This window comes from Nipponia nippon, unplaced genomic scaffold (genome assembly GCF_047370975.1).
Source record: "Nipponia nippon isolate SJK-2023a ecotype South Korea unplaced genomic scaffold, ASM4737097v1 scaffold_3, whole genome shotgun sequence".
Lineage (NCBI taxonomy): Eukaryota > Metazoa > Chordata > Aves > Pelecaniformes > Threskiornithidae > Nipponia > Nipponia nippon.
In genome coordinates, this window is record NW_028262347.1 from 107,678,095 (window position 1) to 107,697,599 (window position 19,505).

At 43.4% G+C, this 19,505-nt stretch overlaps 1 protein-coding gene across 2 annotated transcripts; it reads left to right on the forward strand.

Annotated features, from left to right (window-relative positions):
• The first annotated feature begins 480 nt into the window (after positions 1-480).
• Positions 481-19,231, forward strand: RPP30 (ribonuclease P/MRP subunit p30). 2 transcript variants are annotated; one of them, XM_087766079.1, is made up of 11 exons: positions 482-636; positions 1,639-1,694; positions 2,015-2,071; positions 2,784-2,858; positions 3,419-3,490; positions 9,217-9,306; positions 11,433-11,549; positions 15,111-15,140; positions 15,565-15,602; positions 16,660-16,739; positions 18,765-19,231. In XM_087766079.1, exons 1-11 carry the CDS (start codon positions 555-557, stop codon positions 18,872-18,874), a joined length of 807 nt encoding a protein of 268 aa, XP_087622205.1. In that variant the 5' UTR covers positions 482-554; the 3' UTR covers positions 18,875-19,231. The 2 variants fall into 2 exon arrangements, with proteins under 2 accessions (XP_087622206.1, XP_087622205.1); XM_087766080.1 differs by lacking the exon at positions 2,015-2,071 and having other exon boundaries at positions 481-636.
• Positions 19,232-19,505: the final 274 nt, after the last annotated feature.

Below are 19,505 nucleotides of genomic sequence, written 5' to 3' on the forward strand. Positions count from 1 at the left end.
GCTAACATAGGAAACAGAAGACCTTTCAATAACTAGAAAAGATTCCATTTTTTTACGGACAGTATTCAGGCGGAGCTCAACTGGTTCCGCTGGTGAGACTTCAGCCGAGCAAGGCTACTGCTCCACCTGCTGGGTGCAAGTCAGGGCTCTGAGGAGAGCGCTGTGCCTCGGCCTGCTCGGCTCCGGCTGTGGAGTGGCAAAGAGCCAGGTTTAATCTCCGTCAAAGCCAAGTCTGAACTTCTTCAGAGCCAGGTTTGATCGCCTCCAGAGCCCCGCCTGAGGTCCGAGACACTCACCACACAGGCCTTCCCCTGGGTCATCGCAGCCCTTTGGGGCAGCAGCTCCGACCGAAGAGTACCTGCCATGATGGGAAACACTCTTCTCGTTTGCTGCTGCGGGTTTGTGAACGCAGCCGGCGGACACCGCCAGGCCGACACCCCTCCCGCCGGGCGCGGGGCCCCACCCGCCCGGGAGCGGCGGTGACTACAGGCCCCAGGCTGCCGCGGGCCAGCGGGGGCGGTGCCGGAGCCGGAGCCGCGCCCGCCCCGCGCAGCATGGCCGGCTTCGCCGACCTGAACCTCCCGCAGGGGCCGGACAAGAAGTCCCTGCAGGGGCTGCTGGAGGCTGCAGCGCACTGTGAGTTAGTGCCCCGGGCTCCGCGGGAGCGGGGCGGGCGGCGGGGCCGGCCCGGGGCCGGGGCTCGGGCTGCGGTGCGGAGCGGAGGCGGTGGGCCTGAGCCGGGGAGGGCCCGGCCCGGCCAGGAGGGCGGCGGGACGCGGGCGGCAGCTCCGCCGGGCTGGTGCGAGCACGGCGTCGGTCTCCGGGCTGGGCTTTCCCTCCTCGCAGGCTGAACCTCGCCGTCTGCTTCCCTGCGGGTCGCGTCCCCCCTCGCTCCCCTCCGCTCCCCCCGTTCGACTTGGGGTTTTCTGCACGGGCAGTGACCAGGACTGAGGTCCTCGCAGTGGCAGTAGCAAGGGCAGCTTGTGTTGTGCCCTGCAGGCTCTGTCCCCGCCTGGTTATCCCAGCGTAACAGTTGTTTTTTCCCAGCGCGGACACGTTTTTCCACCTGCAGTATCTTATGGCCTGAATCTTTTCTCTGCAGAGCTGTTGGGCAGCCAGGCGCTGCCTGTCCAGTGCTCGGGGGTGGTTTGTCTCTGGCGAGTGTACCACCTTCCTCTGGTCCCTGCTGAACGAGAGCTTTTCGTCAGTTTTGTCAGCATCATTTTGAATGCTCGCCTTGCCTTCTCCTGTAGCTGTATCTCTCCCAGCTCTGTGTTGTCTGCAGTTTTAACGACTGTCCTGAATGTCCCTAACCATTTTCCCTAAAGGGAGTCATCAACAGGACCAAACCAAGGCAAAATCTTTGGGGACCCTAACCCCAAGGATTCATGTTCATAAAGCTCTGCCATCGAGTAAATGTTGTCAGGGCTGGGGTGTATTAAAAGAAAAACAGATTTTTATTTTAAGGCACTTTTGGGGTGAATTAATCTTCAGAAAAAAAATAATGTGAAAGGTAAATATGCATGCGATTATTAATTTTGAAACATTTAAGTGATGAGTGTTTAACAGGTTTCTGTTTGGATTTGTTTCCATTAATTTACTGGACAAAATAGCCTTATTATGTGTTTACTTTTTCAGTGGGATATTCTGCAGTTGCTCTTAATCATGTCATCGATTTTAAAGAAAAGAAACAGGTAATTTTTTGGGGGGTTATTTGTTCTTAGTGTGTTTTCTCTTGTAAAGCTACATGCCTTATTACGTGTTCCCAAGTATCTTTATCTGCAGAATGCACATCTAGACACAAGTACCAATGTCTGCATTTGTGACCAAACTCCCATTTTATAATTCAATATAATTGCCCTGGTGTTAACTTTTAATATGGTCCGTGTATTGTCCCTGGGAAATAGTTTTGTTGGCATGGCAAATTTCTTTTTAGGATTGGAACACAGCTTTTGTTTACATTGTAAACTTAACGCATGACATTTTGAATAACTTTGGTTTGTTCTCATTTAAGGAAATCGTCAAGCCAGTATCTCCTTCAGAGTTGTTTCCATCTTTGCCTATTGTACAAGTATGTCTAGTTACATTCTATCTATGTATTATTATTCTGAGTTACGTTTTTTTACCCCGGTATGTTTGTATATGTGATTTTGTGTTTTACATGTTAACCAAAAAAGAGAAGTTTGTCCATTGCTTGATTGTTAAAACTCCCAGCATTGGAAGAACGATACACTCACGTTAGTGTAGGCTCTATTCGTTGTTTTAGAAATTATTAAATAAATTGCTTTGTATGAATTTTGAATCTTCTTGCAGTTGAATAATTACAGTATAATTCTTGAAATTTGAGTTTTGGAAATAACTTCCTGGTTTTGATGGAGCAAGATTTGGTTATAATGAACCAAGTCTGTATTTCAAATCACCGACATGTTAATTCAGGAACTGCTTTTGCTCACAGTTGTGGCCTGCCTGGGGAACCGTAGCAGTATTAAAACATACTCAGTTTTTCTGCATTATTTTACTTTTTTTTCCTTTCTTTCTTTCTTTCTTTCTTCTTTCTATTGACCCTTCCTCAGGGAAACACAGTCGTTCTTTGTAACGGGCAGGTATAATATCAAACAGATCAATATAAAATAGGGAAGTGTAACTACAGACTTTAGAAAATTAGTATAGGCAAGAATATGAGCACGGCACCATTTTCTTTTTATAGCGGACAGGGTGAAAGTCGCCCCAGATTTTCGCTTTGGAGCTTTTTAAGGCTTTTCTATTAATTTTCTTTTTTGTAGGGGACATCTAAAAGAATTAAAGTCTTAACCCGGTTAACACTTATTGTTTCTGATCCTTCCCACTGTAATCTCTTGGTAAGTATATTCAGTATATTAATTTTCCAGTTTTTATTTCCTTTTCTCAATCAATGAATGAAACTTTGGAAATTGTATGGGGAGAATTTTGTGGATTTTATAGAACACTCAGCGGTGATTTCTCACATAGCATCTTTAGCAAGTAATGTGATCACAAAGAGATACAGACTTACAAGACTGGATATGGCTTCTGTTGATCATTTGTCAGTATGAGATAACAGTTCTGTTCCTTGTTTGTTTTCTTTGATTTCTTGACTTCTGTGCGTAATCTAGAAGACCATGAGCAAGCCTGGTGTCTGTTTATGTTTTAGTGCTGTGTGATTGAAGCAGAAGGTGCAAGTGCCTTACTGGGTGGGTCGGACAAGCCTCAAAACGAGAATGAATGACTTCACAGTATTGCTCACAGCAGAGACCTACTATGTAATTGGATGATTATTGGCTTTGTTTTAGTACTTGAAAGTGAAAAAGGAATTTTCTTCTCATTATTTTGGTCGTAATCATTGTGCATAGCTTTGGCATCTGCCAGAATTCAAGGTAACAATTGTTTTCTCCTTCTGTAGAGATCAACATCTGCAAATATAAGGTTATATGACATCATAGCAGTATTTCCGAAGACTGAGAAATTGTTCCATGTAAGTAGAATCATCTGATTGGTAATGCTCATTCCATAACTTTTAGTGCCTTAGGCTACTTTGAGTACATGCTTTGTTTTGATTTATTTCCCATTTTATACCGGCCTGCATGTCATGGGGCTAATTAAGCAACATAGGCTGCCTGGTCAGTTGATAGAAGGTTGGGAGGGATTGCAGGAAGCTGCAAGGCTTTGAGGTGACTGGTTAAAGTCTGAAACATCTACCTGATGAACCGACTTGTATGCTCCTGTGCTGTGTTTTCTTTTGTGTATCTTGTACTCTACTGAGTACTCCTCTCTAGTGAGGAGTGAAAACATCCTTGTTTTTTTCTTATATATATATATATATACTATCAGCATGTAGAAAACTTCTGTCTTGAACTTTAACTTCTCAACCTCTGACAGCTTCCCCAAAACACATTTGCTATCTTCTGTTACCACTAATTGTTCCTAGTCTCTGAAATGCCAGGAAAAGTGGGAGGATTTTAAAGCGGAACTAACATGGTTCTGAGAGTTACCTTCTTCCTTTTAGTCTCAGATCTTCTCTTGGAAGTTTGTCCAAATGAATAGCTGATCTCTTTTTCTTTAATTTTTCCTTTTAATTCTTTATTTTAAATCAAAAGAGGAGCAAGAGCTTATGAGACAGAGCTAGTTCTGGTTGTCATAGCATCTTATGAACAGATAAAATTTCCAAAAGTAAACATGCCTGATTAAACACAATGACCCTTGCTCCATTGCCAGACTGAGAGTTCTGGTTTGGTTTTGAGTGTTTTGGATGCTCAAGTTGAGTGAGAGAAGCTTCACTTCTATGACTTCATGATATGTTTGCTACTTTGCCCACCGAGAAGACCACTGAGGCTGTACAAAAGTAGAGCAACCTTGGGGGTAAATACCTGAAGGGCAGACGGTCATTTTCTCACTCAGATTTTATCCTGGCTGTTCAGAGCAAACTTGCAACTGAAAACTGCCTCCACAAAACTTGTGAGTCTTTGGAAGTGTTGCTCTATCAATGTTACTGAACAGTTGCTGGCATTTGCAGCAGTGATATTGCTGCAAGTGTGCTAGCGAGAGAAAATAGTGGGTGTGAATCATTTTCAAAACCTTAGTTAGGACTAATTTGTGACCTTAGCCCAGTACTGTTGTTTCTCGTGTTGGTTTATGTTAATAGTATTAATAATGCAAGTATTTTGAACAAAAACCCCAATACTCTCACTTCTATGATTTTAGAAACACGAGGTGTTGCGAGTGTGTTTGACCCATGAGCTGGCTCAGTCCATTTCCGGTGTTTGACTGAAGAAGACATTTACTATTTAGAAGTGATACCTAAACACAGTGATGTGCAGTAATTCTTCAGCCGTTCCTAACACCAAGCATGATATTGTCTTCCAGCTTTTATCCATAGCTGCTATATCTTGAATAGACCTTTACTGCCAGAAAAATTCCTAGTTTTAAAACACTGTCCGAGGCAGAATGATCTGAGCTTGGCTTGTTGGGTGATAGGTGTTTGTTATCTCCGCCTCTCTCATTGTTTTTAATTAAATTGTTATCAAATACTTGGTAACAGCTGATGTGAGTGGTCTGATCAAGTGGAGCATCTGGAAGCAAGTCATCTTTTTGTCAGAATGTTTTTTTTCTTACAAAACCCAAAATTGTGACGTCTGACCTGTTGCAAGCTCATAAATAATAACATTAACTCTGAACTGGAAGAGTAGGTGGAAGCATCCCGTCTCTGTTAGCCTTGGCAGGCAGCAAGCAGGCGTGCAGTTTAAAGCAGCATGAAGAAGGCACAGGGACTCCAAAAGCAAATGTGAATCTCTTTGGAGGAGTGCCAGAATTTACTTTCAAAGAGAGCTTGTCAGTATAAAACTGAGTCTGTTTTTTTTGTTTGTTTTGTTTTTTTTTTTTAAATAAGTTAAAGCTACTTTCTAGTACTCGTGAGTACCTGTTTTGACACATTAAAATTATATTCTTCTGTTTTGTTTTTCTAAAGTATTTCCCCTCCTTTTCGAAAACTTGTCCAAGTAAAGTACAAAGCAAGAGGCTGTAGAAGGAAGGTGAACTTTAAAGAATCTTTCAGCAGAAGAATTCAAGCATTAATTATAACAGTTACAGCCTAATGAAACTCATTTCTGACTGCTTTTATTTCCCTTGCAAGATTTTAGGACTCTTGGGAGTGTGAGAGAGGTAAATAGTTGTAAAATGCTTTTGAGGGCCACTCTCCACCTCTTTCTTTTGATCTCTGGCAACAACTTAAAATCTCACTTCTCAAGTGAGCTCAATCAATTTATCATGGGTTTAAACAAGCACCTGAAGCCAGGTGATCATAAGGGGCATGCTGTGTTCAGAACAACACGGGTGGTTATTTTTTATTTTCAACCGTATCATGAGTTCTGCTGTGGTTGGACATCCAGCCGCAGCAGTATTTAAGCTGCTCTGAACAGCCGCTCACTCCTGCAAGTCCCTGTCTGCTCTGCTCCTGAAGCTGCTTGCTTAGCTGCATGGCAGTTTGGTTTGAGGAACACACTTTTGGCTGAAAAGTAACCAGAGTTTTCACCAAGTTATTTTGCGGGCAGATCCGCTTTCTCACTCCTGATTCAGCATTCACCCACGTGGATAGTTATGCCGGCACAGAGAGGATGGCTGTGCTCTGGGCAGGCCAGTGCAGTTAGCGACTGTTTAAGCTGACACTCTTGCAGGTGATGGACAGTGTGTTAGGAAGGAAGCAGGACTGTCGATGAGACCATCTTCACTGCTTCCATGCTGGTGGCACTTTGAGGTGGGGAGGCAACCCAAGCATGTTTCTTGCAAACTGCATGAGGTGAAAGACTTCATCCTTACAAATCTACCCTGAATGTGAACAAGTATGTTTGTCTTTTGTTTAAAGATTTTAGGTTTTCTAATTCCCTGTGGAGAGCTGTGTCAATTTTGTAGAGGTATCAACAGGAGCGTGGCGCAAGTGACATTGCGCATGGAGTTTCAGCATATACCTCTGGCTCTTATGACTTATGGATATTTCACTGTTAAGGATAAAGCCTTCTAGGGTGGGTCTTGCACCACAAATTAACTTTATATTTTAAAATTGGCTGTTGGTAACTCAACATTACTTTGAGAGCGTCATCTTTCTCACCAACAATTTGGCACTTGCACTATTTTCCATAGGAAATCCACAGGATTTTTCGTGGTTTTGTAAAAGAAATACATGACCATTGGCGGTCCTGTAATTGTAGCATGGCCCAAAACCAGTCTGTGCCCTCTTGTCATCAGCTAGGGAAGCTTTTCTGTGACTGAGTGTGGCAGTGGTATGTACTGAAAGATGTGCTCAAATTCTCCAAATAATTTATATCCTCAGGGGTATGAGGAAGCTGTGTTTGCCAAGATAATTGTAGAGCATGCTCCTTTAAGTCTCCCAAGAGGATTGTTTTGGGCTGCAACAGGAATGCCCACTCCATGCCAGTAATAAGGTCTGTGCCTGTTGCTTTTCAAAAATTTTTCTTCTTAAGCATTCTGGTTTAATCATATTAGCTAGTTCTGCCTGCTGTTTGTATGCAATTAGCAGATCACCAGTATCTGAAAAAACTTGCTTATATAAGTCTGAGGATGTAGTGCAAAGCCAAATTTCAATGTTTACTCCTAAAATGTTTGCCAAAGCTTTCTTCACGCCATCCAAGCAGTGGCAAATTTATTTATTTATGGCTGTCTGGAGTTTCCCAGCAGATGGGGCTCTTGCCTGCAGTGCGGCCAGGCAAGCATCCGGCTCTGCGACTGCTGCATATCACTTTCTGTATGAAGTTTTTGCACTTTAGATCCTTTCAGCAGGCAGGGTAACCTTAACTTGCCTGCGTGTGTGACTTGTCCAGGAGCCAAAACTGGGCTGAACATTGAAGTGTTTGGAGTAATCTCCTCTCCAACTTTAAGTGCAGTGCAGGAATTCTTCCTTATGGGGAAGGATGGCTCTTAAATTTGTTTTTCCTTGGTGGTGTTTTCTGAAATGTTCTTGTCACTGGAATGCTGTAGATATCCTGGCATTTGGGTCATTCCCTTTCCCACTGTGCTTAATTTGCAAAATGGAGAAGAGTTTTCCAGTGTTTCTGGAGCTGATTAGGAAGGCTTGTTTTCTCATCACACGGGCAACTTGTGTGTTTCTGATGTGTATTCTTACTTTCCTTCATTTTCAGCTTGCTCTCTTCCAGAATTTCCTATGGCCTCAGTGACATCTTTTCTAGGACATGATTCAGAGCTATTTGCTGTGTGCATGTTCCTATAAATCACATCTGTCTAAGTGGTAGTTTTTACTCCACATAAGAAAAAAGATTAAAACTGGCTGTAGTAGAGCTAAACATACACATGCAAGTCTAATTTGATGCAGTAGATTCCAACCGTGTCCTGCTAACAGAGTTTGTACAGGTAGGGCATGAAGATAAAGTTTAATCTGGATGGCCTGGTAGAGACATTTTAACATCAAAAACCTGGTGGCTTGCTGGATCTTTGAATTGCCTGCACGTGCGCTGTGGCTCTCTTGTCTAGGAAGGAGTGCTACCGACAGCTAAGAACATTCCTAAAGCTGGGCCTCTGCTCTCGTCTCCACCCAAATTTCCTGTGAACAAACTGGCAGAAGACTAGTTTGCAGAGCGACAGCCTGCCCCGCGTTAGAGCAGAATGCGGCTACCCCACAGAGTGCGGCTACAGCGCGGCCCAGCCCTGGGACTCCCCGCAACCCCCGCCAAAGGGATGAACGGCTGGCGCCTGGCCCAGGTGTATTTGGAGCAGTTGCTGGCAGGTTTCTGAAAGCAGAGTTCCCCTATGCATAGAAAATTCCTTGTCAATATCTTCAGCCCATTTTATCTTCTTTGTTACAATGCTGCTTCCAGACATTAATCTGGCCCTGTGTAATCATCTTTACGGGCTAGGCATATATAATTCCTACATGTCTGGTGTGCATGAGATTATATGTAAATCAAAGGCTCCCTTTTATGTGCACTTGATTTTCTCTGTATGTCAGTGTGGAGATTCTCCGCCCTTTGTTCATTCCTTCCGTCTTTTAATACAGGCTGTAAATCGTGGTGTGAGTTCAAAGCTAAGCTTTTAAACTATAACCTTCAGTGCCATCTTCAGACTGCTCCAGAGAGGTGGCTTTCAGGAAGGGCTGCACATTCCCCACCCAGCCAGGAAAGCAAGGCCCTGCGGATCGGCCTCCAGTACTGGGCACGAGGCATCACCAGTCACAGTCTAAAATTCTGCTTTTCTTTCAGTCTTTTCTCAGTTGCTTCTGGTAAAAATAATTAATCCTGAAAACAAAGAATTGCTACACTGGAGTTAGAGTGATGGGTTAAGGGGCAGTTCCTGGGCTGTTCCCTTTGTAAACAGGGGTTGTCCTTCATTAGCTGTGGGTTCTTTTGCTAAAAGCCAGCATTGCTTCTGCATGTCCTGTGTCAGATAAAAACAAAGCAGTAAGTCTTGCCTTTGGGTTGGTCATTATTTTATTGGAAAAGTAGTTCTGTAAGTGAGAGAAGGCTTGGGTTTTAAGCCCGAAATGCTCAAGCTGTGCCCCTATAGCCCTGCTGTTTTATTGGCATACCTGCAAGGCATAGTACCTCTTCGTTTTAAAACTGAGCTCACCCTGGAGAGACGTTTGTTGCATTAAGAAATGAAGGAGAATACCAGTGCATCTAAAGTTGGTTATGCATTTTTTGGCATATCTAATACTCTGTTCCTATTTCTTTGCTGTAGATCGCTTGTACAACTCTAGATGTGGATCTGGTATGCATAAATGTAACAGAAAAGCTGCCATTCTACTTCCGAAGGCCCCCTGTGAATATGGTAAATTTACATCTAAATTGTTTTCTTGCTGTTAAATTCTGTATTTAATGTCAGACTGAGTTGAATTCCCTACCATTTCCCTCCCACCATTCCCATCCAAGTGGTTCTTTTATTTTCTTGCATAATGTCTAGTGTTGTTTCAGATGTCCTTCACTTCAAGGCCTCCACTGCAGCATTTAGTACACAGTAATGTATGTTCTTTCTTTTTCTCCTTCCTGTCCCCCACTTAAGAAGGCTGAAGTGGTGTTCCCAAGGAATGGAAACACAGCCTTAAGCCCACTACTATGCTAAGCAGTGAGATGTGGTGTGATTGCTGACTAAGCTGCTTACCAAACCAGAAGTGGTACAGCTGTGTCAGAATAGATAAACAGCCCTGTGATTTAAAAGACAAGAGAATATGAATGACAGTGTTAATTTGGGAGAAGGATGTCGTGCCAGTTATTTGGAGGACAACTGTATTGAATCCATACTTAGACAAAGGAATGTCTTGGCAAATGAACCAAATGTGGAATTGCTAAATATCTGCTGTGGGACACAAGATGACTATCAGCATGGATCAAATATTTTGTTAATACGATTCTGCCTACTGTTGGTGGTTTGCCAGAAAGCTTAATCTGAACATGCTCTTAAGTGAACTAGTTTTTTCCTCCGAGTATATGTCAAGGTTCATTCCACATGGGCATTCTTGGCTGATGTAGTCCATAGTGCTTAAAAATTTACATTTGGAATTGGCTAGAAATCCCAATTCCTCTCCTACAGGAAGTTTGATGTAGAATAAAAACTAAAAAATAACTAGAATTAATCCTGAAACAGAATGAAAGTAATACTTTGGAATTTCCTGTAGAGTGGGAACTTCAACATTCCACTTGGAATAACAATTTTGTATGAAATGTTGTTTGAAAGTACCCTAGCTGCCTAAAACTCCAGCAGCTGAGCGAGGTGAGGAGCTGGGTGGCTCTTGGAGTCCTGTGTTTGGAGATATTTGCCTTACAAGCTACTTCTCAGCTTCCACACTCCCACCTTCAAGGCAGTCTGTCAGACTGGTTTTGTGCATCCTTGGGCAGTCAGTTTTGGTTGTTGTGATGCCAGACAGACAGATTGGCAGGCAGCTGAAGCAGTGGGGATGAAGTTAAAAATCTGCTTGGCTGGAAATTAATGTATTGCTGTCACCTGTTTTGGTTTTGATAAATTCAGGATTCTCTTCTTGTTTGCAGATGTCGGACCAGCTCTGTAAAACATTTGATGTGTACATAGCTTCTGTAATGCTTGCATTCAGAGGTCATGCATGGATGGGAGCTGGATTAATTCCATCTGTATTCAGTTACTGGACCCTCTTGCAGTATTAACATTGCAGCATTTTTTAAATAATATGAGTATAAAACATAGAGTAATGTTTCAGGCAAATGCAGTATAGTCCAGGGAACTAGGAACTCTTAGCTTTGAATTGTGTCTTTATCGCGCACTCACTGTGTCCTATAGCAAGTTGCTTAACTTTTTTCTGTGTGTTTGCAAAAACAAGAATACTAGGCTTTTGGCAAGGTACTTGGAGAGATAGCAAGGGATTTTAAAGCAGCCGAAAATGTATTATTACTATTTGGAACCTCTCCCGTGACTCACTGTTATTTAACATTGTCACAAATACCAGAGTATGCTGTGAGACAGGAGAGAAGGGACCTCATTGCTGCTTTTATGCAAGGACAAATTCCTCACCTGCAAGACATGGGTACTGTGGGAAGCGGTGATCTTCCTTACAGCAAGCTGTGGGGCTAGAGGAGGAGAGTCCTCAAAATTTCAAGACTTGTTTCTGGCCAGCAGCGGTTACCTGTCTCCTCAACTCTGTGACAGAGGAAAGCCAGTTGCAACTAATAAGTGGCTGGTATTTCTTTGTTAAACCTCATTTATCTGTCATCCCAACATTCAAGTACACGTACCTGGTGTACAGTGAAACGTTCCCCCCCCCCCCCCCCTCAGTGCTATGCTGTGCTCTTGCTGGAACAATTCCACCTTAACTTTTTTCATATATAACACAGTTAAACTGAGAATAAGCTGCATCAATAATAGACGGCAGTTGTTAGATTGTTATGCTTCTCTCCTTTTGATTTTTGATCACTCTCTTTCATGTGAAGGCAATAGATCGAGGCATTTACTTTGAACTTCTTTACACGCCCGCCATCAAAGACTCCACAATGAGAAGATACACAATTTCAAATGCGATCAGCCTGATGCAGATCTGCAAAGGAAAGGTAAGCTCTCAAAGTGAAAGTAGCTAATTAGTTCAGTTCAAATTCTTCTGGAGTTGTACAGACTGAGCCATTTTAAATGAGTTTGATGCTGGGGTTTCTCAAGCTGTGACTTCTTTGCCTACTAATACAAGGGGACAGTTATTCTAGCTCCAGATACTTCCAGCCACACACCACTGCATGCTTTTTTCTTAAGCTGTCAAACTGTTAGATTCTTTTTTTCAGAATAACCTATCTGTTATTACTGTATGCAATACCCAAAACAAAAGAAGAAGGAAAAAAAAGTGTCAGAGATCTAAGGTTTACACTAGAACTGAAATCCGTGTATCTCTTTAAAATCCCTCATTTCATATTTTTGATTGACCAAAAGCTCTTTTTTGATAGTATACCTTGAATATGGAGGGTAGAAAATAATAAGAAAAAAGTAGAAATCTTGTTTTTTTTAAACGGTTAGTAAACTCCCAGTGTACAAAACAGACCCAACAGCTAGCTGGCTATCAGCCAGGCCTTTGCTGCAGTCATATCAACTGCATTCTTCCCTGCTATTGAAACCCAAGGAAGAAGTAACGCACGCAGCTGAGACGCCTGTAATCCATTGCTTTCATACCTTACCTCCTCCCAGGCTAAGCTGCCTGTCATGCCGGGTCCTCTCAGGCCATGTGTTTTTTTTTTTTTTTTTTTTTTAACGGGGAAGCATATCATAATACATATCCAAGTTAAAAGAGATTGTAGCTCCCACCACCTTTATTGGAAATGGCCTTTGCCACACTTAGCTAGTCCAGAGAAGCCAAAATTGGCATTATCCTGCAGATCTAGTCTGAAGTGGGATATACAGCTTGGAAGGCCAATTAAAAGCGTATCCATTGATACCTCAGTTCCCTTCAGGCATGGCAGCCTATTTTATAGGACAGCAGAGTGGGTCAAACAGATGAATTCCCTTAGTGCTACAGAAGAAAGTGAGTATTTGCATGGCCTTTCCCGAGAAGCCCAGCTCTGGGAGTTAATCGCACAAAATACTGACTTGGAGATGAGGTACTTACACATAAAACCCCTTTCCTTTGGGATTCCTTTTTGCCAGTGCTCCTCTTTCCTCTGGGCAGTTAAAGATGTGCTTCTCATGCGGTTGTTGATTTAGAGAGCATTAGTTGAGTTGGTGTCATAAACAGAGCAAGTGAGACATTCGGGCACTCGGTCTGCGCACAGTGCCCTTTCTTTCTGCATCTGTCAGTCTAGCATCGTCTGTGCCTGGAAGGTAAATAAGCTGGAGCTGGGCATGACAAGTTGTTGTTAGGCACTGGAATAGCTAGGAGAAGACTGCTAGCTTGTCTTTATATTTTGCCTTCAGGCTGAGTACCTGGTGAGCCAGCAGAGATGGTTATTAGCCCTCACTGGCAGTTTGTCTCCATCAGTTGTGTAAAGGCCTTTTTTTAATGAGACATGGGATGGCTGGTCCATAGGCTGCTTGCATTGGCACCTGGCACGTAGCTCTTGCCTTCTGTAACCTATAGTTGCTGAACTTTGTGGCAGCTTTTGGATCCTTTTGTTCCTCCTCTGTTGTAGTAGGGCAGAGAAACTTCCAGAAACTTACTGGTGTCCTCAGAGCTGGCGTTGAGCAGAGTCTGTAAAACATGTCAAAATGTGCAGGGAATGAGGGAGGGACTTGCCTGCCTTGCCAGACAGAAGATGTGCATAGCCACAGTCCTCACCTCCCATGTTTTGGTAACTGAGTGTGTGTATTGTGCCTGGAGCAGTGTACTGAACAGCTGCTGTCTCCTTTACCTGGAGAGATAATGTTTTGCCTTTGAGTTCCTCCCTTTAGCCCTTCCCGTGGATTTGCCTTTGCCTGCCTCTCCTTCACTCGCTAGCAGTGCTTTTCTTGTCTGCTCTTGTCTCCTCCCATCTTACCCATCCCCTGACTGGAAGCCACTTGCCTTTGAACCAGGCGGAGCGCATCTCCAATGCACAGCAGTGAACCACGATCCCACGCTGGTTCAAGATGGCTCACGCAGCTGCTCTGGGAGCTTCTCTGAGCCTGGGAGACAGGCGTCAGTTGCTACAGCTGAGAGCAGGAGACTTGAATTTTCCCAGCAAACTCTTGCAGTCAGCACCACTGAAGCTCAAAAGCACCCTTGGGATCCATAGTGCAGTCATTTTAAAGGTGAACTATGCAGAAAGAAATGTCCTAGGCTCCATCATGTGTGCTGTTAAGTCACTTTGATGTATGTATTGCTTCCGCTTCTTGCTTTCCTTATGCTAAGGCAGAGTTGTCTGTCCTATCCTTTCCTTCTCAGCACACGAGGAAACCTTGGGCACAGTGTGAACACGCAGTCATTTCCATGCAAATAGCTCTTTTATGGGTTGAGCTCCAGCTGCGCACAGAGCGTTTTCTTCCAGTGTCTGCCCTGCTCTTTGTGCTGAGGAGGTGGCAGGACAAGCAAAGCAGTGCAGGGAAGGGTTCAAAAGCCCCACCTTGTAACTGGAGGTGGTGTGATGTGTTGGTGGTACTGACATCAGAGAGGGAAAGTCTTTCGCTGCCTCAGTACAATTCTCATTCCCACCCACTCAAGCAGGAATTCCCAAAGCCTTTTATTCAGTATAATAAGGGTGCAAGGAATTTTTTGCTGCTGCTGCAGTTTCCACCTGTGCAAAACAGTCTCCCCTGGGTGAGCATCCTCGGAGGTTTAACATCAGAAGAGCGCTGGCAGCTGAGCTGTGGTATCTGCCAGCCCCCGAGCAGTCACATACCTGTTCTGTAGGAACCCTTTCGGAGAGAAGGGAGAAGGATGTCTCTGCCTGGTGATTTTCATGGGGGTGCCAGTGCTGAGGGAAGTGAGTGTATGGCATGAATTGGCAGCCACTGCCTAGCTGCAAACAGGTTTCCTCAACCAGTGTGAGTTTGATTAAGGCCAATGTGAATGCTGAGGTTAGGATTGAGTTGTACCGCAACACAGAGTAGGCTGAGAATTCGGGAGCACCAGACTGTCTAAAGGCACTACCTGTAAGCTGCTTCTGGGGGATCCTGGACTCCTCCTCTAAGTCCATTTCTGTTACAGCTCAGGCCGAGTTGTCATTTTTGTGGGGCCTCTTTCAGCTAGTGGAATTAAAGGGTGCACTTCTTAACGGAGTGGGTGCAACTCTGCATTTCTTCTTTACCCTGAAAGTCCCTTTAAAGTCCACTATGAGAGATATGGGCTGATACATGCTTGCTTAATGCCATCGCTGACGTTTATACTGCTTAGCCTATCCCTCTCAAAGGTGCGGTGCTTATTCAACTCACATCTGTCTGTGAGAGGTTTGTAACTGCAAGGGAGGGCTTTTCCCTGTGCTCATCTCTCTGTAGGGGACAAGGAGATAACCTGGGTTTATTCATGTCCCCAGATTAACATCCACACCCTGCTAGAGTTCACCTCATCTGAGGGCATCAGATACTCTGATGGTTAGTTGGGCTCTGAGCCTGATCTTAGCTAATGCTCATAAAGTCTTTGCTGTTTGCTGTTTTGTTTTTTTTTTTTCCATTTCTTGATGCATCTGACAGACGAGCGTTTGTTCTCTTTTGTTTTCCAGAACATTGTTATATCTAGTGCAGCTGAAAGGGTAAGTCCCAGATTTTTGTTGAAGTCAGAACACTTTGAGGATTTATCTGTGGCTGAAAATACAGCTTTAATTATATCTTAAACATATAAAAATTGTAATTTTAAATATGATTGCCATCTTGTGGGGTTTTTCTAATCAATCTGTTTTACCAAAGAATTGTATTGTGGGGTTTGGGGTTTTTTTTTGTTTGGTTGGGTGTGGGGCTTTTTTGCTGCTGTGGTATTTTCCATGACAGTTTTCTCCCAGATGGGGACTCTGTTTTCCAAAGTAATAGTATTTGCTTGGTTTTCTAGTGCATCTTCAGCAGCTTGCTATTATGTAGCATTTAATCTTGTCTTCCTGATAGCCCTGTCCTGCCTGCTCACACTCTGTCAGCGTGCGAGGGAGTGTGTGCACATATCCAACCTTCTTTGTTTTCTTTTAGCCTCTAGAACTACGAGGTCCTTACGATGTGGCTAATCTGTATCCTTTTTCTAAGTCAAAGGCAGCAGTTACTAGTAACATGTGAAAGTTCAAAGTAGTTTTTGCACAGTGATGCTTGTTGGTGACCAATTCAATGAATCAGTTCTCTGAGTGGGTGTGGAAGGAGCAACAGCTCTTGGTCATGGGGTGGCATGAGCAGTCACTGTAAATAGTAACGGCTGTGTTCAGCTACAGGTATGTTTTGTTGTGATATGCATTGATACTGTGTGGTTGTAAGTGGAGAAATGAATAAAAACCATAAAAATCTATGGACACTGTGAGCCAAACCAGAAATTATTATACAATCATATTTATATTAAGAAAGATAAAGTTCCTGTCTGAGTGCTGGTTACTTCTGCTCTGAATTTTCCAGTCCTTAGTTACATATATGCTGTTAAATAAGTGATTGTGTTCTAGAAACCAAGGAGAGTATCTTTTTCTCCCCTTCTTTTAGGAATTCAGGTACATTTTTACTACTCCCTCCGCCCTGCCCCCAAGCACATATCTGCACTGTCCCTCGAAGGGAGGAGCGTGCTCTGAGTCGTGAGAACTGTGTGGGAGGGTGTGTGGCCTGGAAGGATTTTATATGCAACATTTCCTTCCCTCTTGAAAGGAGCAGTCAGGCTCAACCCAAATTAACATACCTAATCTGGTGTCATCCCTGCTCAAGGTGGCTGGGAACTTTTCAGTGTAATGCTTTTGTATCAGACAATGCCCTTTCCCCAAAACTGAAATTTTCAATGGGGTCATTTTTTTTACTTGATTATGCATATAAAAATATTCCTGTGTTGACAGACTTTTATTTTCAAAAGTACAGCTTGTCTGGAAAAAAGCAACGTTGCCAGGAGCTTTCCAGGAGGGCTGCTGGGGAACTGCAGCCAGGAGAATTTGGTGCCTCATTTCCCTGCCTCTGGGTAACCTTATGCAAAATGTCACTTTGAGTTACAGATTTGCTAATTCCCAGTTATTTGTAGAGTAAGCAAACCTATCATGCAGACAGACTTCCCTATTCTGGTTGTTCCTTTCTGTGCATTTTGATCCTGAACAAAGGTGACAGAGGTTTGCTCTTTGGCCTGTCAGAAAGCGAAGCCAAGGCAGCTGTGTCTACCAACTGCAGAGCCACCATGCTTCATGGAGGTAAGTGAAAAGCGCATGCAAACTCACCTAAGTTACACTTGCATTTGTTAAACTAAGTTCCTGTTAATGCATATTTTCCAAAAAATCTGAGACCTTATAGAGTGAGTCAGCTTGGGGTTTTAGCTCCCTTGTCCAATGCATGAAGAGGAGCTTGTGCAGCAAGGGTGTTTTATTTTCCCTCGTTGCCATGTTAGCAAATCAGTGGCTGAATTGATGGTGCTGTCTGTACTGGAGTACTCGCTTAACGACATTAACGAGTCATAAACTGTTTAGCCAAAACACAGATCTGTCTGTTGTGCTTCATAGCGAAACTATCCCTTGTTTCAGAAAGGGTTGGATGCTGATCTCAGTGACACCAGCAGAATCTACGTCACTGACTTCAAGGAAATCAGGATGCATGTGTTTTGCATTTCCCCTCTTGCAGCATGAGTGCAGGAGCAACCTTTGCCGTGTCCCTTTCTGATTCTTCGTTAGGTGGTCTATTTCTGACTCACTCTTCAGTGTGGACCATTTCAAACTTTATGCAAGGTCAAATACCCTGAGTGCTTGCTGCTTAGAAAAAAATGTTTCATATAGTGTACAATGGCTTGAGGTGTATTGGTGAAACAAAACTTGTTTCCTACTGCTCTCGGCAGAGGCAGCTCACAGTAGCTCTCTTCTACTTGCCCATTTTTAATATTAAGAAAGTGGAAATTTAGCTTGTGGTCCCCTGCACTGGAAAACAAAAGGCTTCCAGTTGTATTTTGTGTCCTGGTATCAGTGCAGCAAAGAGATGCCACAGTTCGTGTTCCAGCAATCAATTTAGACCCTTGCTTTCCACTGTAGTACCAGTTTCTCCATCTCTACCCTCTCTTTCACGTGCTTATTTATTGGTTCTTAGTGTTTCTTGAATTTGTTGTTTATTCTGATGGCAGTTTAACTTTGTGACTGAGTAGTCACATCCAGCTCTTAATTTCCACCTCTGTCAAAGTTTGTTGGGTAGGTATGATTTCTAGTCACCTTCCCAACAACTTGAGTTGTTCTAAGTTTCAAATGCACAGTAGGATTTGGTTTGCATCTCTTGTTTCAGTAGAGGTAGGGCTTGAGCCTGCTGTAATTCACAGCAGGTAGCTTTCATCTCTTGGAGAGGGCATTTCTGTGAACAGGGTCCTCCTCCAGCCTACTACTCAACTACATGAAATCAGTGTATTGGAAGAATTTTTGTCAAGTTCATGTGGAATTTCTCAAGACCATCATCTATCTTATCTGTGAAATTAAATAGCAGGTGCCATTTTCCAGAATTCTGGCCCAGAATAAGTTGATATATTTTGGCAAGGTTCTTGCAGAACCTCTTTGCTAACGGAGTATTTGTAGGGAATCTCTTCTACCTCAAATTTTGCAGAGAAGCCTCCCACCAGTAGTTTTGAAATTGGATTGGGCTCACTGGGTTGTTTGGCAAACATATGAGGAGTTTGATAACATCACACGGTAGTGTTTTATGGTAATGCTGAGGGTTCTGTAAATAAAATATTCTTGAATACCATAAAGCCACTTACTTGGTATGTATAGGGGAGCCTCTGCCAATATAGCTGTGCCAGCATAGTCTGTTTAAGAATCCTGGGATATGTGAATACATTTCTTATATATATATATTTTTTTTTTTTAAGAGCACTATGTTTTGCTCAGAAATGCTTTTGACAATGCTTCAAGAATGTGTCCTTCTGTGGCTATTGAACTGATTAAGCCTGGTTTCCTATGGTTTTGTGTGTCTGCAGCCCCTCAACCCCTGCAGAACTCAGATTTCCCTTATGTTTGCTGTAATTTTACACCCACCATTGGATTTCCCCCTTTGGTTTCCCTACTCCATAAGGCAGTGTATCCCTAGCTCCTGCCCAGGCAGGTTGCTTACCTGCTGTGTGTGCTGACTGGCTGGCTGTTAAACATGTTGAACTGTGCTTTGAGGCATGGGCACCTGCAATGAGTATGCATTAAATGTATAAGTGTCATTTTGTTTGAGGTACTACAGCTTCTGCTTGTATGTTCCAGAAACTCGGAAGAGTGCCTGTGGGGTAGTGTACACGGTGAAGAAGCCTCGCAAGGTTGAGGAGGAAGAAACAACACTGCCAGCCTGCAAAAAAGCTAAGACTCAAGCTTGAGGACTGAACCAATTGTCAACAGGAGCCTCCATCCCATCTTTACTAAATGTTGAGTCTTCTCCCACCCTCCAGCCAGCCCGGTTCCTCCCTTACTACTTTATTTAGCCTGGAGAAGAATTATTCTTCTGGTGTTCAAGTGAGGAAAGCTGTGGGAATGAGTCTGCTGAATGGTAGTTCACCGCATCTTGAAAGGTCATGGTGGGCTTCTGGCCAAGGTCAGGAGACAGTCTCTCCACCCTGTCTTAGGTCTTCTGGAGTTAGTGCAAACTCAGCACAACGTTTCTAACACACAGAAATTTTCAGTTGTACAAGTGCATTCCTTGTCATTAAAAAATGTTTCTAAGAACGGAAAGTCTAGCTCTTATGGTTTCTCACGTTTTAAACACATCTCTGTACTAAACCTTACAACTGCAAGCCAGTAGATGAAGTTTACCTTCAGTGGCCTGTGAAGAATAATGATGCAGTAAAAAAAAAAAAAAAAAAATCTGCTTCCCATTCTGTTTCGTGATCAATGGCTATAAAGAAGATCCCAGCATCTGTCACTTGCTAGGAGCTATCTTGGATTTGTGTTACAGTAGGGCTGACTGACCTGACCTGCTAGACACACATCCCAAAGGCTGTCCCTGTCCTG

Bases quoted from the DNA above. Each gene is read 5' to 3' on its own strand.
- RPP30 (XM_087766079.1), top strand. From the start codon at position 555: ATGGCCGGCTTCGCCGACCTGAACCTCCCGCAGGGGCCGGACAAGAAG. The intron at 15,141-15,564 runs GTAAGTCCCAGA...GTTTTCTTTTAG, and splicing joins TATCTAGTGCAGCTGAAAGG to CCTCTAGAACTACGAGGTCC. The intron at 16,740-18,764 runs GTAAGTGAAAAG...TGTATGTTCCAG, and splicing joins AGCCACCATGCTTCATGGAG to AAACTCGGAAGAGTGCCTGT.